Genomic DNA, 23,627 nt, shown 5'->3' on the forward strand with positions numbered 1-23,627 from the left:
ATTTTATTTCTGACTTCAGGTAGAAGAAGGGATGCATCTTTTGATAACTGGTCCCAATGGTTGTGGGAAAAGCTCTCTCTTCAGAATCTTAAGTGGGCTGTGGCCTGTGTATGAGGGAGTCCTCTATAAACCACCTCCCCAACACATGTTCTATATTCCACAGAGGTAAGACATTCTGCATGTCAAATGACGACAGTTGCCTTTGCTCTTGAATTGTGTTTATTCTTCAGGCTCTTTGGTTTATGCTCACATAAGGGTATTTTCATTGAGAGAAGCTACTGAAGAAGTAGGAATGAGTTCAGCTGTCCCCAGAGTTCTTTTTCACTGTTTTGACTGTAATAGATTCTGGATCAGTGCGGCTTCTTATAGTTTCCACACTTGATAAGATGCTAAGAATATTCAAAGACTTCAGATGTCCTGGGAAAGAATAAATGGATCCAAAGAATAATTAGATGTCAGATTATCTTTTTGGAGATAACGATATAGTGCTTTGGTTCTATTCTGGTCTTTCCACCATATTACATACACTCATGTGCCTGAAAATTCTCCATTCTAGCCTGAAAGCGTCCTTACAGTCTTCATTGTGATTATGCTACATAGTTAATAATCTTAACTACCTTAATTAAAATTGTTTTAAGCATGAGAAAATAAGATAAGCAAGGAACAGCTAGTTGTTTTTGCCAAAATCTTTAGTCATTTTTCCATCATAACAACTACAGAAGTATCTAAACTCGACGTTATATATTTGGGAGTTTAAAGTATTTATTGTGGGTGAGAGAAAACCAGGTAGAGACAAAAGATAAGCTTCTGTGGTCCCATGAGTTCTTCAAGTGTCAGCCAGGTTCAGTAGACACTACATTACAGGCATTGCATCCGGGTCACCCAATCTGCCATCTGGGCCACCAGACAGGACACAGTGTTCCCTCTGAGCAGAGGACTTCACAGAGACATGTATAAGAGAACCTAGGATGGAAGCATGGGGCTGGGACACAAGTTCAGGTCACACTGAGGGCTGGCATCTCGCATGTTAGTCCCCTCTGTCAGTAAATGGTGCTATCATCCTGCCCATTGGTCTGAGCTTTCGACCATAAGCAGCAGTTAGAGTCTGTGACTTTATTTTCTTTCAAATAGGACTCATAGCAGTAGTAACAGGATGCAGTCTGGTGTATAGGAAGATAAAGAAAAGTGTTGGCTGAAAATGTTAAATATGAGCAGTGTTGTTGGTACTCGAGTTTAACACAACTCAAATGCCATGCGACACCATAAGCACTGTTTCTTCTCTGTCTTTTGGGTAACCCCAGGTTTCTACCTCAGTTTGAGTTTTATAAATGAATGTAGCAAGTAGCCTGATTTCAATGTTGCACTTAAGCTATACGGTATAGAACCACGTGAAAAATTTTCGGTCAAGAATTGCTCTTTGGGCTGACGAGGGAGGGGGACCTGGTTGGGGGAGGGGGAGGGGAAGGGGAGGNATTTTTGATAAAAATGAAAGCACATAAAGTTTTCTTTTAACCATTGAATATTTTATGTATTGTATGAATGAAACGCTTTTGAATATACATGTGATATAGTGAAAAGAGCTTCCCAAGTAGTGGGCAAGTTTATGAAAGTGACTAAATTAAACTTTACCCTCAGAGTGAACAAGCCACGATGCTTTACAATAAACAGAAATTGTTAGGAAGTTTTTCTTATGAAATGTATTTTTGCCTGAGCAAAACTGCCAACTCTAACCTAGTTAAGGAAAAAAAAAATAAGCAGGAGTAGCCTATATTGTAATTCTTACATGATTATTGTTTTAAGTCAGTTCCCCTTAATTATATGCATCTAAGGGCATGGGAAATCATATTTACACTTAAATTTTTATAGAGTCACGTTCCTTCCACTTTTGATCAACATTTATTTAAAACACAAATGCAAACAAGGGAGTCCAGTTGTAGTGTTTATTTTTTATATTCTAAAAGCAAGTGATTTTTTTCAAGTAAGTTTTCAAATGATCACAGAAGATTTTATTACATAATAGAAGATAACAATATGACCCCTTTTTAAATGTGTGTCAGTAAATGAACTTAGATCATCAAACAAATGACTACTATGATTAATTTTTCCACGACTCCCTAGCAATGGAATGTAAGCTAACTACTAGTTTGGCAGACAAACCAATGCAGAATTCAGGCCAGTGTATGAACTCTATAAGTCATTAAACAGATTCTACAGTTAATCATTGTGATCGAAGTATTTCTTATTGGAGAATGGATCTGTTTATGCAGCGATTAAATGCAAAATGCGTTGCTGCTTTCACTGGTGAAAATGCAGTAGGTTTTATGACAGTGCATTTCTTATATTATGTAATAAGCAAAATAAAAGTACTCGGGGAAAAGTTTGCAGTTGGTTTTGGACCAAACCTTCACACACAGGGACCCACACAGAAATGCTCCTCTGACTCATTTTAAAAATTGGGAAACATGAATTCCTAAGAAATTGCGAAATTGCACTAGCGTTTTCTCAGTTGGTGTCTTCTAATGCTTTAGCAATGTTCCTAACAAGAACCAGATCATTGGGAAACTGAGCCTTGGTACAAGAAGACAGAGTTGGTCTGTATAAATTGCATCCACACCATTGTCCCTCACCCTGTGTTAATCGATGACAGAATATAAGAACTGGAGCAGCCGTAGGTTTTAGGACAGAATGTTTCGTCTGGAAAGTGCATTGGCCACCTTCCATCTGTGGGCTGGTGAATGGCAAGAGGCTGGGGCTTTGCTCAAGTAGTACTGGGAACCTATTCTGTCCTGCACCATCTGACTGTGCCCCTTAATCAGATGGCTGATGTTCATCACCCCTACCGGACCAGCTTTCATGACTCTCAAGAAGCATCTTCCACTTTGGTATATTTCCTGAATTATTTTTCCAATTCTTGGTACCTTTTCTCTTCTTCCCAAGCCTCCAAATATAGGCTGATGACTCTCTTCTCTTGCTTTCACTTCTTCCCTAATTTATGGCCTATGACTCACTCACTTACTTATCCCATGGTGAGTTTCTGTCTGTAGCTGTCACAGCCCCCAAAGTCAATTTTACAGTTTTACGTGTATTTAACTTCGTTTCCTAGCTAATCAATGCTATCAATGCGCTGTCCGTCATCAAAATGAGACAATGAGATACGGGATGTGGGAGAACCTAGAGGAAAGAAAGGAGGGAAGGAAGAATGACAAAGGGGCACTTTCTATCCCTTTGTGCTGCTTTAGCTAGCCTCCAGGGAACCTTAGTATAAGCTCAATCTCTTTTCAGCAACTTCTATAGTAGGGCACAACCCAGCCTGGAATTGGATTTCATATGTTCCTGTCTCACTCTTCTTCTTTGAAGGAAATTATCTCAGGAGGGAGGCGCTAACGAAGCTCTTACTACTCAAAACAGCATGTCCACATACATACATAAAACAGCCAGAGATAGACTTCCTACAGTCATATATTAAAATTTGTGTACATATGTCTAAATTCTGTCCTTCTGTCACTCTGAGTCGAGAAATAAAACGTTAAAAAATGAAAGATTATATACAATCTTCATAAGGCTTGTATTAAGCTGGGTGGTGGTGGCTCAAGCCTTTAATCCCAGCACTCAGGAGGCACAGGCAGGCGAACCTCTGAGTTGGAGGCCTGCCTGGTCTACAGAATGAGTTCTAGGCCAGCCAGGGCTACATAGGGAAACTCTGTCTCAAAAACAAAAGAAAAACAAAAGGAATTGTATTAAATTAGCCAAACTTCCTGTGGGTGGGAGGATCTTGTGTTGAACCCATGCCTCAGGCATGCTGAGCACACACTTCCCTACTGAGCTTTGCTCAGAACTGAATGACCGCCAGATTTCCTTTCTATTGGCAAATCAGCCTGTCTGCTCTGGCATCTTACACTATAAACCATCTGTCGATTTTGTGACTTGCACTGGGTATGTTGCCTAATCCTCTTTGTGATGGATAAATGTCAATTAGCAATTCTTTTTTTTTTTTTTTAAGAAATTGCTGAAGCAGCCACGAAGGCTGGGTAAATCTAGTTCTTGAGGCTAATTCCTTGCTTTCTAATACTAGATGCAAACTGTTGGATGTTGTAATTTTCATAATAGTGAATATCTCTTCCGAGTTGAGTATCTCTTGTTTCTCTAAAAGACATAAGAATGTTAGGAATGATATTATGCACTCAGAACTCACATCTTGAGCTTGCTGCGCATGAAAAAACCCAATAACATGATTGGTTCAACCTGCGCGTTTGTTTCAGCAAAGCCTTTAGCAGTGCTCAGAGACTGGATGCACAGGTGTCATTTTAACGTTGCATTCTTGTCTGTGCCATGTGATGGAACTGCTCTTTGCATTAGCATCTATGCTTTATGCTAAGGTGGAGGAGACCTGCACCTACCGATGTGGGTTACGTTAGAGCTGGCATCAATTTCAAGTCAGTAAGCATTCTCTTTCCTAAGGGCCCGAATAGTCACTAAGTGCAAAGTTGTCCTGCTTTAAACCAGTGCTACTGTTACGATTTGTAGGTGTGAATTTAAGATAATTCTTCAAATGACTGCTTAAGGTGATGTGTGTAAGCAAATGAACATGAACAGTATTCTGCTTTAAGAGAATGTGACTAGAATGGAGAAGGATAGGAGAGAGGGCTGAAGGAGAAACTTTAAATGTAGGACAGGAATGTGACTGGAGATGGTTCAGTTCTTTTGGAAAACAGCTTGGCGATTGCCCAGAAAGATCTTTGCCCCACAGTTTCTTTTATTGGTTTATACCCAATGTGCATAATTCCCCAAAGTAGTAAACAAAGAAATATCCTTCAGGAAAGGAATGAATGAATCGAATGTGGCTTGCACCTACAATACAATATCATAATAATATTCAGCTCTAGAAAGGAATATAGCACATTCTAAGACATGCTTGAACCTGAGAACATTTTGCCATTAGGGAGAAGTCAATCACAAAAGAGCACATATTGTGTGAGTCTGTGTATTTGTTATATTCAGAATAGGCAACTCCATGGAGATGCAAAACAGACTGGTTACAAGGAGCCACCAGATGACAGTGTCTGATTCTGGCTATGGGGCTTCTAGAGGTAGGAGCCAAGAAAAGTTTTCTTAAGCTGGGGATGATGGCCAGTTGATCTTGTGGATGTGTTAAAAAGTCACTGAATTATAGACATTAAAGGCTGATATGAAATCTTAAACACATGCCAAATTAAACAAAGATACTCAAGTGGTTCTTTGCATTTGCGAAAATCTTTTATGTATGTGTGTAGTTGAAATACAAACATTCTTATTTCAAATAATAGTTAGATATAATACAAAACAATTATGTTCTAAGAGTCCCTCAAAGAAACACTTTGTAAATGCTGTGAAAAAATAAGTGGACATTTAGTCTGCAAAACATGGTTTGTATTTAAAGCCTTTCTCCTCAGCCAAACATACAGGGCTGTTGTAATTTTTTAAATATTTTAAAGATGTGTATAAATGTTTTACCTGCATGCATTTCTATGCACCACACAAATGCCTGATGCCTTTGGAAGTCAGAAGAAGGTATTGGAGCAGCTGGAATTTATAAATAGGTGTGAGCCATCACATGGGTACTGGGAACCAAATGGGGGTCCTCTGCAAGAGCAGCCAGCACTCCTGGCTGCTGAGCCACAGCATCTCGCTCTTACTGTCTGGATAAAACAGACGCTTACATAGGATGGCCTGGTGTTCCTGACAGAGCTGCTCCAGTTGGGCACGGTTTGTGAAGTCCCTGCCTGTGTTAGTCTCCACTGCTGCTGCCACAAGTCACCAAATACTGGTGGTCTAAACCAATGAAGAGCCAAACTGGATGATGCGGTGGGTAAGAGCACTTGCTGTTGAACGCAAAGAGAAATGCACTCTATTGCCTACATGATCTGATTGTTTGAAAAAATGGCCTTCAGATACTCCAGCTGAGAATGGAGTTAAGAAACTGTTTTGAATCGTTATATAATTTCTTGAAGCTCTGTAGCCAGTGTTTCTTAACTCATTCCATTCCTATCCTTTTCCTCCTGTCTTCTGTGGTCATGGTATCTGTTTGATAGTGATAAACAACAGTCAGTTTCTTGCTTCTCAATTAATTTTAGCTAACTGTTTAGTTAATTTTATTCATCAAATAATAACATTTTAACATGACTATAAAATCAAAACTTGTATAGAAAGGGTGTGGTGCACGTCTTTAACCCAGCACTGAGAGGTAGAAGCAGGTAGATCTCTGTGAGTTCAAGCCCAGCCTGGTCTACACAGGACAGGCAGGGCTACATCATAAGACCCTGTCTCAATGTCTCAAGAACAGAAGAGAGAGAGAGAGAGAGAGAGAGAGAGAGAGAGAGAGAGAGAGAAAGAAAAGATGTTTAGAGAACATGTTTACTCTATCCATTTCACCTCCTTGGTGACCTTTTCTGGCTTGCTTCTCCTGTTTCCTCCCTCCTGTAGGTGTAACCAAAGGTGTGTATTTATATCAATCACCTTCATCTTCTTTTCATAGAAGGTGACAAACTGTTTAACGGTGTTTCTCAATTGAGGACAACTTTGTGACCTAGGGGAATTTGCCCCATTGTGGAGACTTGTAGACAGTGTTTAAAATCATGTTCGAGGAGATGATGCTGACATCTAGTGGATAGAGACCGACCACGTGTGCCACTAACCTTCCCTCAGCGAATGCCACGCCACAGGCAAGGACTAGTCAGTCATCCAGTCAGCTTGTTGAAGCTGCTGTGAGAAACCCTGCTCTGGGTCCACTTTCACCTTTTCCTTTGCAGCTGAATGGTGACCACAGAACTCACTCTGTTTCTTCCTGGGTACCTGCCTGGCCTCTTTAGTGCCTCACAGTAGGTCCAGATAGAGGTCCTCTCAGGAGGTAGAGATAGTCGATTCAAGGATTCTCTCCGCCTGCTCCTTTAACTTGGCTTTGGATATTTTGACCCTGCAAAGGCACTGCAATGGGTAAGCTCAGGAAAGTTTTCCTTTTTGACATTTTTAGGAGCATATCCTCCGAGAAAATTCCCAGAAGTAGGTCAAAAGGCAAATACACGTCAATTTGCCAGATTTCCCCCAAGGAGGTTGGATTTTCACCATGGTATGGGAACATCTGTTTTTCCCATGGGCCCGTCAGCTGACTGAATTATCAAGCTGTTGGATTTTTTGCTAGTCTGATAAACAAGAAAACCAATGTCATATTAATTTACATTTTCTTACTAATTGTGCCTCTCAGTTTGTTTGTCTACATTGCTGTCAAAACTCCAAGTTTTATGTTTAATGTAAATAATTTTAGATGTAAGAAGCAATCTTTATCAAATATGGCTGTAATAGTCAGTGTTTTATTAGATGAACAGAACTGACAGAATGACAGACAGATAGATAAATATTGATTTATTTAAGGAAAATATTTAAAGGTAATTTATTAGAGTGTCTCACAGGCTGTGGTCCAGCTAGTCCACCAATGGCTGCCTACCAAGGGAAAGTCCAAGAATTCCACTGTTCAGTCTACAAGGCTGGATGTCTCAGCTGGTCTTCAATATATGCCAGGATCTGGAAGAAGTAGGCACTAATAACAGTGAAGGCGTGAACTTGCCAATGAAAGTGATGACAAGCAGGCAAAGAGAGAAAGCTTCCTTCTTCCATGTCCTACATAAAGGCTGTCACCAGAAGATGTGGTCCAAGTTAAAGATGATCGATCAAAAGATCAGAACTGAAAGTAGGTCTTCCCAATTCACATGTTTTAATTAAGAAGAAATCCTCACTAGTGTGCCCAGACCCTTGGGTTTTAGTCAGCTCTAGATCGAGTCAAGTGGACAACAAAGACTAGTCATCACAGTGGTGAAACAAAATATTTTTGCTGCAGAAAATAATCAAATGATCGCTTATAAAAAGCTTTTCTGTTTGTATATCTCTACTGTTTTCATAAACCAGGTATTATTTTGAAGACTCGTCAAGAAACATAATATAACCTTATAAATTGAGGGTTAAAAGGCTGCTGTGTTCCAGCCAGCAGGGCTTTCACCCTGGGTAAGCTAACATGCCTTTGCACCAGGACTCACATGCTGGGTGTTTTACAGGCCATACATGTCTCTTGGAAGTCTGCGTGATCAAGTCATTTATCCTGACTCGGTGGATGACATGCACGAGAAAGGTTACACTGACCAGGACCTAGAAGGCATTCTGCACAGTGTCCACCTCTACCACATAGTTCAAAGAGAAGGAGGTAGAGTATGGCATTTTGTAAAGTGTGGTGTAACTTTATTTACAGAGCAATTGTGGGCTGTGTGTGATGGTGTGCACCAGTCATGTTAACACTTGGGGCATGGAGGCAGGAGGGTCAAGAACAAGTCACCCTCCCCTGTGCAGCAAGTCTGAGACTACATCAAAACATTGTCCCCTCCTCCACTTCCAAAAAAGCATCAATTAATTAAGTAAGTAAACCTAACTTTGGTACTAGTTACCAAATACCCAACAGAAACAGCCTGTGGGATGCATTTCCCCTCTTGCTGAACGTTTTGGGGGTGACCCTCTGTCATGGTGTAGAGGAGGTGCTACAGCACAATTCTCACCTGGGAAAGCCTCCGGCTTTCTCCCTCTCTCCCTTTTGTCCTTCCTGAGTTTCATCCCAGGTCTTCTTTTTCAGTCAAGTCTCTCTAGAAGTGCTCTCGCTAAAACACATAGGCATGCAGCACAATGGGGGACTAACTCTAGTCAAGGTGACAATAGTGATGACTGTCCCAGGCGTGTATCAAGTCTGTCTTTTCTGTATATGAGATACTATTAGACCCTTGCATCTAGGTAGGATTTTCTTCTTTTTCTGTTATAGATATTCCGGTTTTGCCTGTCTTGTGATTAAGATGGCGCCTTTCCCTTTTACCAGTCTCCATAACACCATATCTAGCACTTAAAGGCCTTGATATTTACGTGTTTAAGTATTCCTTAGGTCACCATTGTTCTAGATGTATGTAAGGTCTATAATGAAATATTTGCTAGCCGAGCTCTTTCACCTTACATTAAATATCATTTTGAAAAGTAGATTTCACACAATTTGTTTGTTTTCAGTCCCATAACCTTTCTAATATCTAATATCTATTTGTATGTGTGTATATATATATATATATCTTTAGGCAAGAAATAAGAGATTAAATAGCATGTAAAACTTCTTCATTGTAAGTTTCTTTAGAATAAGACATATATGAAAGAGTGGGAATATGTATATGTATGAGCTTTCAATTCAGCTGGTTTCTAATATCATATTTAACATAAGATACTCATGCATATGGCTCTGGAATCTATCCATATGCTTTACAAAATACAAAGCTCTTCCCATTTTCAATCAAAACAGGCCACGAACTACTAGTCCAGAATAGAAGTAGTAACAAATCAGCAAAGTATCCGTAACTGTGTGTATGTATGTATGCATTTATTGTTTGCTCGTTTGTTTTTTAGGATGGGATGCTGTTATGGACTGGAAAGATGTCCTCTCGGGAGGGGAAAAGCAAAGGATGGGTATGGCCCGGATGTTCTATCATAAGTAAGTGTGCTGTGCTCAGAAAACTATGATCCGTTACTGACATAATAAAGGGTTCGGCAGGATTCAGCAGTCCCATCTTAGGTTAAGTAATATCGGACTGGGAGACTGGAGAGATTGCTGGATCAGTGACGAAAGGTGCCTTCCACCAATCACAACCTGAGTTGGGTCTCTTAAACCAGTGGTTCTCAGCCTTCCTAACGCTGCGACCCTTTAATACAGTTCCTCATATTGTGATAATCCGCAACCATAACATTATTTCTTTCCTACTTCATAACTGTGATTTTTCTACTGTTATGGGTTACATTTGATATGCAGGATATCTGATATGCTACCCTCAGAGAGGGGTTGTGACCCACAGATTGAGAACCACTGCCCTAGACCCATATGATAAGAATGAGAGACCCAACAATTACTGCACATTGTCCTCTGTCCTCCACATGTACCGTGATGTGCACACTCACACACAAACAAGTAAACAACTGTAGTACAAAAATCTAATAAAACAAAGACCAGAGGAGACAGAGAAACTGAATGACATTTTTAAAAAAAATATCTTACTAAATGTGTATAAAATTTATACTTTTGAGTGTGTCTATTTTTATTTCACTAGACACTCCATATATTTCAGCTTATAAGATAATAGCACATGTTATTTATCATTAGAATAATATATCATAATTATATGTTTATTTAGAAAACACTGGTAGATAAAAAGAATTAGAAGTATTCTATCCCATTAGCTGTCAAAAACATTGTTAAATTTTTGAATAAATTTCCTTCTGGTCTTATCATGCACAAGTTGGTGGTAATCTTAATTGTCTTCATGTGTTTCATAATTTGCAATTCATATCCCTTCCTTAGTTTCATATGCTATCATATGCCTCTCATTGTTATTCTTTAACACTTAGCCTGAGTTCGCTATCGTTGTTATAAAATGTATGTATTAAGTATATGTTGTAGGTATATAATTCAATAATCTTTTGTAAATGTAGGAACATTATGTAACCAACAGCTCAACCAAGATAGAGAATGTGTTTATTGCCCTGGAAATGGCTCTTAACCCTTTTTTGGTCCTGTTCTGCATATGCCCATAGCTGTTATGGTTTATCTGCTTTATAACCTCACATAAATGAAAGCATGCACTCTACAATTTTATACATATCTGTGATTTTTAGGAAAGAAACATAGTTGTCTTAATATGAATTATAATAATAAGTTGACATTGTTAGTCTGAGAATAGACAGTCTTTTTTTAAAAAATGAACAGAACATTTTTAACTCCGGACTTTTCCAGCTATGATTTGAAATGCTGCTTTCTCCAGTGAGACTCAAGGGCAAACAGCAGCTTGACATTTATGGCCAGCTGTTAGCCCATCTCTGTGAACTGTCTTGAGTTTCATCCACAAATACTCAATAATATGATCAGCAACCTGTGAAGGGTGATGTGGGAGATTGCAAGTGACCAGTTTCCTTTTCTCTGTGTTAAGAAGATAACCCGATATTTCAAGTACCTGTAATTTGGAATAATTGGGATTTGTGATTGGGAAGGGGTGTAGGTCTAACGTAATAATGAGTGAAGATCAAGTCAGCTCTGTGAGATCAAGGAAGACAAGCACGTGGTTAAAGGCAGCACTTTTGCAAAAGAATCAGACAAATTAGAAAATTAAACACAGCGAAGGAAAAGTGCATTGTTGAGAAACTGCGTCTTCCCATCCTCACAAAATCAGCAATAAGGTCATGACAATGAGATGACATCACATACTGAACTTTAATAGCAAAGATCTGAGCCAGCGACAACAGAGAACTCTGGCCAGAGATTATACCATGCATACTATCATAAAGCATAAGTAGGATATGCTTTATGAGAGTCTTATGATTTTAATATTTAAAGAATGACCAGGAAAATCCGTCTTAGAAGGATAGCTTCAGTCCTTCATATATACTATACCATTAACAATACAGCAAGGGGGCAAAAGAGAAACAAAATCTAAGAGATGATATCATTTAATACTATGAGTATTAGTTCTGTAAGTGCCCAATCTCTTTCTCTCTCTCTCTCTCTCTCTCTCTCTCTCTCTCTCTCTCTCTCTCACACACACACACACACACACACACACACTGTCTAAGTCTGCCAAGAAAAAAAGTATATGATTCATCTTACATTCCTTAGACTAAAAGTTGTTTTAACAACAGAGTATAAAATATACTTTTCTCTATTTAAAAATAGCATATCTTCTTTAGTTCAAAACACTCTAACAAGCAAGACAAAATACAATAAATGAAGGGCTTCATGATTTTACCTAAATATTTCTCTTTTATTCTTTTTTCATTTTTTCTACTTAACTAAAATCACAAACAATAATTAACACGGAGAAAGAAATAATATTTTATATATACAAACACCTCTGCTGTTGTCTTGGGGACTCTGCAGTGATCATTAAACACTTTCTTAATCAATCCCATGGAGCATTAAAAATGCTTTAACCCCTGCATCTAGGAGCCTTCACCATCTCCAGAATAGGTAATAGGATCCTATTAATCAGCAAACACGTGTTAGAAAATAACTTAGAATGCCAAGTTTATGTAAAATTAAAAATTTCTGCTGATTTGGTGTTAGAAGCCATGAGTTTGAAAGAGAATAGGGTGGAGTACATGGGAAGGAGAGCGTGAAAGGAAAAAAGGGGGGGGAATGATGTAATGATAATCTCAAAAAACAAAAATTAAAAATAAATAAATATAATTTCATGGTGAAAACTGGCCTGGAAAACTTTGAAACTAAAAGAAGCAAAATCACCCAGGAGAAATAAATGACAGGAAATAACCAAACTGAGGACTGAAATCAATAAAATAGGAATGAAGAAAACAATACAGAGTCAATGAAACAAGGAGCTGGTTCTTTGAGAAAATCAACAAGATAGGCAAACCCTTATCCAAACTAATCAAAGGGCAAAGAGAGAACATCCAAATTAACAAAATTAGAAATGAAACGAGGGACATAAAAACAGATGCTGAGGAAATTCAGAGAATCATTAGGTCATACTAGAAAAACCTGTACTCCACAAAATTGGAAAATGTGAAAGAAATGGACAATTTTCTGGAGAGTCCAAAACTAAATCAAGACCAGGTAGACAGGTTAAATAGACCTATAACCTTCAAGGAAATAGGAACAGTCATCAAAAGCCTCCCAGCCAAAATTAACCAAACCAAAACAAACAAAAAAAACAAAAACAAAAACCAGGACCGGATGGTTTCAGTGTAGAATTCTGCCAAAACTTCAAAGAAGATCTAATAACTATACTTCTCAAATTGTTCCACACAATAGAAACAGAAGGAACATTGTCAAACTTTTATTTTATTTATTTTATTTAGTTACAGTTACCCTGATACTGAAACCACACAAAGACTTAACCAAGAAAGAGAATTATAGAACAATCTCACTCATGAACATTGATGCAAAAATGCTCAATAAAATACTGGCAGACTGAATCCAAGAACACATCAAATAAGAAAATCATCCATCATGATCAAATTGGCTTCATCACAGAGATGCAAGAATGGTTCAACATATGAAAATCTAACAATGTAATCTGCCATATAAATAAACTGAAAGAAAAAAAAAACATGATCATCTCACTAGATGCTGAAAAAAACATTTGATAAAACCCAGCACCCCTTCATGATAAAGGGCTTGGAGACAGTAAGATTATAAGGAATATATCTAAACATAATAAAGGCAATAGACAGCAAGCCAACAGCCAGCATCAAATTAAATGGGGAGAAACTCAAAGCAATCCCACTAAAATCAGGAACAAGACAAGGCTGTTCACTCTCTCCTTATTTATTCAACAAAGTTCTTGAAGTTCTAGCTAGAACAATAACATAACGAAAGGAGATCAAGGGGATACAAATTGGAAAGAAAGAAGTGACCCTAATTTTTAAAACCAAAATAAAAATACCAAATGGTAGTGTTCATTTTGACTCAAGTCTCAGTAACCTAGGTCGGGTTGCTGGGCAAGTAAAAAAAATAAAGAAAGAAATAAAATGAATTAAAACAGCTGTGTTTGCTTTGCCACTTCCATCATGACCAATGTCACATTCTTCCTACTCCCTGCTGTACAAAGAAAGACACAGTTTCCGAGAAAATTCATTCATCTCTTTATATTTTTTTCCCCAGACCAAAGTACGCCTTGCTGGATGAATGTACCAGAGCCGTGAGCATTGATGTGGAAGGAAAGATCTTTCAGGCTGCTGTGGGAGCTGGGATTTCCTTACTGTCCATAACACACAGACCTTCTCTGTGGTAGGTGCTTCTTGGATCCTACTATGGATGGAAGCTCTGTTTGTTCTTCTTAAAGGATAACTTTGCTAAATTTCTCCCTGTAGAGTATAAGGTATTTCATTTATTTTCTATCTGTCCTTTTCTGATTTCCCTAACACTTTAGGTCCCCCCAGCCTAATGTAACTTTAATATGTTATATGAAAATGAGTTCCTCTAATCATTTTGAAAAGTTACATGAAAATCTGATGGTTTATCTGAACTAAAAATATTTATAATACTAGAATGTACAGTGAAAGATTATGGAGTAATGTAAGGCTACTCAATTCTTTCAACGTTTCCTTTAAAATCTGGGGAAAACATAAAAACGTTATAACAATACTTCCAAAACTACCAAGTTAGAGGGATCACAGTATATAGAAACCATTTTTGTTTTTGTTGTTGGCTTTAAGAAAAAAAATGAGCCTGGTAGGAACTGGCATTAAATCTCCCTTAGCCATTATAACAGTGTTGAAGAATGAAGGGAAGGATCAGAAATCATGAATGATTTTTGTACTGTTATCTACTTAAAGGAGAAGGCCCTCTCAGCAAATACCTTTAACCCACTGAGCCATCTCACTATTTCACTGTCTCTAAACTTCCTATTTCAATTATATGGTTATGGGTTTTTTTTGTAAATTTTCCTCCTTGAAATATAAATACAGTGTTTTCAATTTAACTTTTATGTGGACTTATATGTTAAAAGGTCAATATTTTGGACTCATTTTCTTATTATTAAAAATAATGTTTTTCATATGCTATATTCTGATCACAGTTCCCCTTCCCCAGCGCCTCCCACCTTCTCCCCCTCTTCCCTACCCACCTACCCCACACCTTCTCTCCCTCACCAGAAAACAGGCGACAAAACAACAACCAAACAGACAAAAGAAAAGAGCCAAAGAAAAAGCACAAAAAAATACAGATAGATGTAAAGACACACACTTCTGTTCACACAGAAATTTCATAAAATGACAAAATGGAAAACAATAACATGTAAGCATAAGACCTGTAAGGTTTAAAAAAAACACCACACAAAGCATTATTAGAAAAAAATACTCCACAAATATCATTGAGTTTGTTTTGTGTTTGAAATCTCCTGCTGACATGGGGTCTGTCCTAAAGTGTGGTATGTATTCATTCCCAGTGAGACTCCATTGGAGAAACATATTTTTTTCTTTGTGAGTGGTTGTCGATTGGAAATAGCTTCTGGGCTATTTGTGTTCACTTCTCTCAACATTGGAACCCATCTGTCTTAGGCCTCCTTAGCAGGTCCAGGGCATGTGATAGTCTCCGAGTTCATGTGTGCTGTTGTATCTAGAAGGCCTTGTTTCCTCAGAATTCTCTCTCCTCTCTGGCTTTTAAGATCTTTCAGTATCCTTTTCTACAAGGTTTCCTGAGCTGTGGGGTGGGGTTAGCGGTTTGATGGAGACATCCTGCAGAGGATTGAATGTTCCAAGGTCTCTCTCTCTCCACACATTGTCCAGCTGTGAGTGTCTGTAGTTGTTCCCAGCTCCTGCAGGAGGAAGCTTCTGTGATGACAGTGAGCAATCCTTTCTTTAGTATAACAGTAGTATTTGGTTTTCCCCTATCTAGTCTTAAGTTCTTGGCCATCCAAGCAGTGTTAGGAAAGGGTTCCATATAATGGAGTGGGTCTTATAGTGGCCAGAGAGTGGTTGGTTAGTTCCACATCATTTGTGCCACTATTGCACTGGCATAGCATGCAGGCAGGACACTTTTGTAGATCAGTCTTTGTAGCTGGGTCGGTACTACATTTCTCCTCTGAAAGTGTGCTGAGTACCTTCCAGTACCATGAACGCCAGTCAGTAGTGATGAAGGATCCAGATATAGACCAACTTGACTTCTCTGTGGTTAATGAGTTTTGTAAGTGTTGTCTTTAGCAATAGGGTCTTACCATCAGTCTGTGGAGAACAACTGGTTGACATGGCCTGGGTTGTGAGTTTCCACGGTGTCCCTTTGGTCAACAACTCAATTAGATGTATTACAAATCTGGTCCTGGATAATGTATTTGGTGGCAGGTGATGTTAATATTGGAACTTTGTCTTTCCCATTACTTGGTGATTCCATTTAGATGTCTTTCATATATGCGTATATATTTTAAGAAATTTCCATTGAAATAGCTTTCCATACCCTTCAAATGCCCCCTAGTTTTACCTTTTCATCCCATATACCCTACGTCACCCCCCTTCCCTTCCCTCTCCATTTAATTCTCTCATCCAGCCCTTCCATCCATGCATAACTATCTATTCTATTTCCCATTCCTTAGGAGGTCCTTCCCTCCCCACTAATCCCTTACTCCATACCTAACCTCTGTGGTTATAAGGATTGTGACCTGTTTGTTGAAAACTTAACAGCTAACATCCATATATAAAATAGAAACTGATATAGAAGGCTAACTAGTTATAATAAATAATAATTAGTTGATAAAATAAGTATAAGATAAAACATTGAAGAAAGTCATAAACACTGAAGAATCACGGTCCAGTTATGCTAAGTGCCCAAGTACAGGTGGCTTACCGTGGGAAAAGCTCTGCCAGTCCTACTACCTTCTCCCACCCCAATCCTCTGCTAGTGGCGTAGGCATCGCTTAGGAGATGGATTGCCTCCCATCTTTCACTACAAATCTCTGTATCTCTCTGCAATTTCTATGTAGCTGAACCATGAAAGAAGAATGAATCTATGGGGCAACAAGAGAATTTCTCTAAAAGATTCCTGGGGCAGGCATGTAAATATTATTCTAAATTATTATTACCGAGAAAGTTGCACTTACATAGAATTTATCCCAGAGGATGGTTTTACATACAAATAAGTTGATTTTGTATTTCCTTCACATTCTTTAGTTTTTCTCTGTATGATCTTTTAAATTGTATTGTCTTTCCTCGGTTTCCTCTTCCTTATTTCCATTCTAAGAATGTTTTTATTATTTATTCAAAAGACATGCTGGATTATGTGGTTAGATTAATACAAGAATAGTATTCTTTTGTAAATTATATTTACTCAAAATATGAAATAAATTTAGTAATATCAAGAAGAATTTCCTAGAGATTAAAGAGTTTGGATTTCAAGAATATCCATGTTTTCTCAGGTAAATTAAAATTCAAATGTAAAATATCTGTCTTTACTAAGATTTGTCTTTGAACACCAGTTATAAAATTCTATAACTAAAATGGCTTTTCAAAATAATGGCTCATAATACTCCATTTTAATTATGCAGGAAATACCACACTCACTTGTTACAATTTGATGGCGAAGGAGGTTGGCGCTTTGAACAGCTGGACACCGCTATCCGCTTAACATTAAGTGAAGAAAAACAAAAGTTAGAGTCACAACTGGCTGGAATTCCCAAAATGCAGCAGAGACTCAATGAACTGTGTAAAATTTTGGGAGAGGACTCGGTGCTGAAAACAAGCCAAAAAGAAGAGGACACACCCTAATTTATCTTGACATGTTTTAAGTTAACTTTTAGGGAACGCCTCAGAGACTCCCTTCCCTGCATGCAGTATGCTAAGCTAAGTGCAGAGAAAGCAAGCCAGCAAAAAGTATTTGGTATGATTTTAGCATCAAGGAAGTATAAGATAACTTTTGGAAAGAAAAGAAAATGCATTAGTTCAGATTAGTCGTGACCTCTATTAGTGCGCAATGAAAGGCCAACTCACCTATAAAAAAAAAAAAAGAGGACCTTCTACGTGAATATGTGTGGTCTGAGGTTCTTCTTGTGGGAGAAAGCCCCAAAACAAAACAATAAGGGCAGGACCTGGGTTGACGTCAGGTGGGCAGCATCAGAAGTTTGAGTGCTGCTTTAGCCCACTTACCATAGACAGTAGGTACAACACCTGAAATCCATAATCAGTGCTGCTAGCGGCCAGCTAAAACTCTGTACAAGGCAACAGTTTGATTTTAAAAACCTTCAATATGAAAAAATGTATTTTAATGACAGTGGTTGAAAACAAGCATGAAGTACTGTGTATGAGACTGGCAGACTGGGAGCATCTTAATGCAAACACAAACAATTGACTTTAATAAGAATCGTGCATATTTATTAAAACCTTTTTATTTTTAAAAAGAGAATTGCCCATAGAGAAGAGGAGGGTCTAAGCAATGCTTGCACTGGCTGCCACTCGAATCTGCAGTGCTCTATACTTCAATTATTATGCAGAAATACTGCTTGTTTGGTGCCCAAAGAAGCATTTTTAAAACTTGGATCCTGGAGTTCATAGTTATTCCAGCATTCATTTCATTTATTCTGTCTTTGAAGCAATCTTTGGAGGCAGCTCGTCTTTGCTCATTTGCTTCTGAGAAGACAGATACTCAGATTTATTTTGATCACGTGATTTATTTTGGAAGCCATGTAGAGATCAAATGAAGTTCTCATGATCTGATTCAGTACTGTTACTACTACTGTCCCTTCGATTTAACTGAGCTATAATGTCAATAAGAAATGAGATGGGCCAGGTCGGTGGCCAGAAATGGAATTAGGCAGAGCAGAAAGTATGGGAAAAATTAAAGTAGATAAATAAATACAGTTGAGGGCATGGAGAAATGACACTTGCTTCTCTTGAAGGGGACCAGAATTTTATTGCCAGCACCCACATGGTGGCTCCAAAACTATGTCTAATTCCAGTACCAGTGGATCTGAAGCCCTCTCCTAGCCTCTAAGGGCCCTGCATACATGTATTGCTCATTCATATATGCAGGCAAAACACTCACATACATAGCATTCAAAATAAAGAAATCTGAAAGATAGTAGAGATATTGAAAATTGGCAATGCTAACATTATTATTTAATTGGTCTTTGCAAGAAATGAAAAATGAGTAGAAAACGGAATGGCCATTGGTCTTTGACTTATAACACGCCACGGAAGCCAGCACACTCTGCACATCTCTTCGATGTTGGAGCATCTTCAACATCAGCACCCAGAAGGACAGTACATTGCTGAATATGATGCGAGACAATCTATATGAATATGTCATGGAAAAGATCTCATCCATCCAGGTGCGCTGGAGTAAGGAGCTTTAATCTCGTCCTCTCTCAGGCATGGTGATGTATATGAAAAACGAAGAGGAACAGTTACAGTGGCCTAGAATTTTGTTTACATATTTAGATATCACCTTAGCAGATGCTCATCTGTCATAGACTATTTGGGAGATAGACTACCTGGAAGTCATTCACAATGATTGCTGTAAGAAATTACATGTCCACATGTTCAATTCCACAAAATCGGGGTAATTTGAATTATCAATAAAAGTGACCACCTTACAAGAAGTACTAGATTGTACTTCATAATCAGTAATATTTCATTTATCTGTTACTACTACTTCATACTTGTGGGGCAAGAGCTGACGATTTTGTTTAGAGAAAGCATGGAACTGGAGAGTAATGCTTTTATTTTAAAATGATTTCCTAACCTTTAACAACAACCATGTTACTAGTTAGCCAGGTTATCACGCCAATGGAGAAACATGTGAAGTGGCTTACATTAGGTTTTAAAGGCACAAGAAGAAAACTGAAAGTTCACCTTTGAAACTATAGTGTTCATAATTTAAAATTAAACCATTTAAGTACCGGATATCTTACATCTTTAGGCTTTGCAAAGAATGCATCAATCCCAGGTTTATAGATATACTTTATTTAATAGATGTTACCAATAAGCTGAAATGAAACACACAAGATTCATTAGATGTTTAAATTCTATACTAAAATTCTAGTCATAGAATTTAAATGTTAAAAGTTTCAAGATAAACAAGCTGTTTTTCAATAGCACTTTTTTTTTTAACTACTGGTTTTCTGAATTACTTTTTCTGAGACCAGATATCCTTTATCTAGGAAGGAGACTCTATCTAATGTGAACTTGTGTTAGGTATCACCACACTCTTTCCAAAGTGGGAGACTAGAGTTGGTATTCCAACAGGCACACTTGTGAAAACACGAGCCCACTGAGACATCTTCCTTGCATAGGACAAAGAAAATGGAATATGGAAAATAAATATAAGGAAAATGAAGTATAATTTAAGTTGTCAAACTACTGTTATTTTCCTTGGGAAAAGGTATAAATTTATGGAGCTTGATTATTTGGGGGGCTTTCACTCATGGGCTGAATTCCACATAAATGTGACGTTCTATTTCTACAGCATGCAGCGGCATGCCAAGCATGAGTCTGAAGCTGTGTTCACTCTTATAGGCAGGATAATCTCTAACACACTCTTGAATCACAAGGTTGCTGATCTCACTTGAAAACCAACCCACATTACCCTGTCTTTACACAGGAATGGTTTTCCTTTGACGGTAATTTGACTTTTGTCCCAAATTTCGGTGGGTCAAAAGAGGTATAAACAAATGTGTTGGTTTTTGTTTCAGGAATTAATTCCAAGTAAAAGTGTGTATTTGTGAAAGGCGTAGCTTATCTTGATGTTTGATATTTTTTTTTACCTGTGTATCTTCAAATCTTGTTATGCAATCGAACTGAAACCCAGAGGAAGGTACGTGCTTAGAGATGCAATAAACATTGTGACGGTGATTAAATTATTTATTTAAAGAGATGCCTCTGGCACAGTTGCTTCGTCAGTATCCGCACCACCGTGCTGCTGTTCCAGATGCAGGGGCTGAGAGTTTGTATGCGGACTTTAAATATTGCCATATGAAAGCTTTCACATGAATGTGCATTTTTAGAATTAAAAACACGTATCTTCTTCACTGACGGTGACGTTTCTGATTACCTGGTGCCAAGAGATCTCACCAGTTAATGCCAAAACTTCAGGAGCAATTTTTCTCTAATGTGCTCCAGTTGTATGGATGAAAGTGAATGAGAAAAAAAAAAAACCCTGTTGGGATGAGAATCAATACGAAGCTGAGCAAGAATATGGCTATGATGTCATCACCCAGTCTGCATGGCATGTCCCAGCACTTATGGTGGTTTGAATGAGAATGGTTCCCATAGGCTCTTATATTTGAGTGCTTGGTTCCTAGTTGGTGGAGCGTTTAGGAAAGAATATGAGATGTGGCTTTGCTGGCAGTGGTATCTCACAGGGTGGGGGTGGGGGATGGATTGGGGGGTTTCAGAAGTTCACAAGACCAGATCCAGTCTCCCTCTTTCACTGCCTCCATCTTTGGATAAGATATAAGGCCTTGGCTAGGCTCCAACACCTGCCTCCCTGCCTGCCTACTGCCTTGCCATGCACCATGATGGCCGTGGACTCCCCCTCTGAAACTGTAAGCAAGCCTCCACTTAAGGGCTCCCTTTTACAAGCTGCCTTGGCTGTGGTATCTTTTTGCAGCAATGGGATGGTAATTAAGGCACGATTCATCACAAATTCTTTAATCCCCAAGAAAAAATCTTGATTACTCAAGGAGTTACAGGCTAGTTCAGTGGTGTAAAGCGCCTTATTTCTGGATTATAAGTAACTTTTAAGCTTGTGATTTTATATACTTTAGCTACATGTTGTGTGATGGTGCCTCATACCTGATTCTATAATTTAGCAGGCAGAGGTAGGAGAATCACCATAGTTTGAGGACATCCTTGACTATCCAGCACTATAGGATAAGATCATGTCTTAAAATAAATGGTGGGAAATTACCCATAACATTTCCCAAATAGTTGCTTAAATAGTAATTTCTCTATTAATTCAGACCATGCTTTAAATTTTAATTTATGTCAGGCACTGTGCTGAATTCTTTTGTCTGCCTGCAACTTTCTCTTCTTAGAGGATACACAAACTCTTAGTTAACTGCAATGTTCATCATACATAGGAAAACGCATGCTGGGTGGGAGACAATTAAAAAGTGCTTGTTCAATGGAATATGAATAAATGCGTGAATGAATGAATTGAAATGTGCAGTAAGGTATATGCAAAACACATGAAAATGAGGGTAAGGATGAATAAGGTCACTGGTGAGAGACAGAGTTCACGCTTCCCTTCACGTCCCAGGAACTAGAACTGTGACGGTCACTCTTTCTCTTTTGTCGACAGAAAACTGAGGCTCTTGGTGTTTTGGGCTGCTTGCTTCATCTACTTTTTCTCCTCTTTTCTGCACTAAGAATTAGTCAGCTTCTTTGATATTTTCAACAGGATGCTCTGTTGAAAATACTGTGGTTTTGTAAATGGCTTTGCTCATGTCCGCCACACATAGAGTAAAAACGCAACAATACAGAGAAGATCAGTGTGACCCTGGTGCAATTATTCCTTCTAATTCCCTGATACAACAGAAAATCCATATTATATTAACTATTCTATTTGAGTTACTTAGTTCCACTTGCATTCTTTCTTTTCACCAGCTTCTGAAACTCCCAAGTGTGCATTCTTCTTCCTGCTTCGCTGAGTGATTCTCAACATTCCTTATGTCATAAGGAAAAGGTCCAGGGATCTCTATATCTTGCTATTTTTATGAACAATCTAAGAAGTCTTTATGAGTAAGAGAAGTTAGAGACATGGACAGATTTCTATTTTCTTAATATTTGCTTGGAGTTTAATACCATCCAAACAACAAGCAATGATGGCTAACTCCCAGTGATAAGAAATTAAAGCAGAAATAGATTGAACTAACAGTTGGGCGCATTGGAAACACAGCACTCTCCCTTGCCTTGGACCACAGATGATTGCACTTCTTGGTTGGTCCTATCCTCTTAATAACCTCAGACTGAGCATGCTCCTGAACTAGCTTTTCTGTGCCTCAGTTTTTAAACTTTTTAGATGTGAAGATTAACTCACTGTATATACGATCACAAATAAACTCATAAATAAAAATTGTTTGCTGTTGAATAGTTGTAATTTATGGCTATTAAGAATAGTGAGTTGGATGATTGTGGCACATGCTTTTAATTCCAGCACTTGGGAGGCAGAGGCAGGCCGATCTCTGTGAGTTCAAGGCCAGCCTCGTCTACAAAATGAGTTCCAAGACTGGCTCCATAGCTACTGGGAAACCCTGCCTCAAAAAAGAAAATAATAGTGACTTAGAGGGTGGAAAAAAGATGGAGGACAGAGCAGCAAGCATGGTCAGAGAAGGAGAGCTAGAGTAGGGGAGCCCAGTCACCTCAGACAAAGGAGAAAGCGTTGCCAAGCAGAGCTGGTCCCCAGGCTGCAGGGATGCTTAGGCCACCACTGGGTCCACCTTGCTCTGTCACAGCCTTCTAGGACAGTGCCACAGCCCAGTCGGCATGGAGCCATTGCTGCTGCTGCTGCCACAGCCGCTGCTAGAGCTGTTCACTGTTCGCCCTGCTTGGGGGAAGAGAGCATGGGCTGCCAAAGGCTTCAGACAAGATGGGTGGACTGGCAGGGTGGCCTGTGCCAAGGGTGGGGTGGTACGGCAGCAGGGCAGTTTGTGCAGGTTCTGCCCCAAGACACTCTGTTCAACCACATGAGCACCCCAACTCTACACAATAACATGATATCCAAGATGAAGAATGTTCATTTTCTGAGTTAAGTCTCCTCAGAAGACTTCTATGGTCCATGCTGCCACAGGAAACAAGGCTGACATCCACAATCCATGCTGCTGGCTGCTATGGGCAGAGATACCTCTTTTGCGGTGGTATCGATGACTGCAGACTCATAATTGAGAATTAGAGACACTGAAGGCTTCTGTGCCATGACCCCCCCACCAAAAAAAAAAAAAAACAATCCAAACATGAAGCTATTGAAGAGATTTCTTAAAAAGTTGTGATAAAGATGCTGCAGTATGTTCTTCCTCTTCTCAGTTGATGGCTCCTGGTGGGCAATGGTGAGGTGTGGGTGGGAAGGACTCAGTTTTCCTTAAGGAACCGGATAC

General features: G+C 38.8%; 1 protein-coding gene across 1 annotated transcript in view; it reads left to right on the forward strand.

The window, feature by feature from the left end:
- Abcd2 (ATP binding cassette subfamily D member 2) overlaps positions 1 to 20,405 on the forward strand; it is a 37,817-nt gene extending 17,412 nt beyond the window's left edge. The window contains exons 6-10 of the mRNA XM_050130919.1: positions 20 to 165; positions 8,082 to 8,227; positions 9,454 to 9,538; positions 13,712 to 13,837; positions 17,085 to 20,405. Of these exons, the coding sequence (XP_049986876.1) occupies positions 20 to 165; positions 8,082 to 8,227; positions 9,454 to 9,538; positions 13,712 to 13,837; positions 17,085 to 17,304 (723 nt within the window). The 3' untranslated portion in view covers positions 17,305 to 20,405. The remainder of the gene's footprint in view (positions 1 to 19; positions 166 to 8,081; positions 8,228 to 9,453; positions 9,539 to 13,711; positions 13,838 to 17,084) is intronic.
- Positions 20,406 to 23,627: the final 3,222 nt, after the last annotated feature.

Source organism: Alexandromys fortis, unplaced genomic scaffold (genome assembly GCF_014885135.2).
Source record: "Alexandromys fortis isolate MF-2015 unplaced genomic scaffold, M_Fortis_MF-2015_v1.1 scaffold_28, whole genome shotgun sequence".
Taxonomy (NCBI): domain Eukaryota; kingdom Metazoa; phylum Chordata; class Mammalia; order Rodentia; family Cricetidae; genus Alexandromys; species Alexandromys fortis.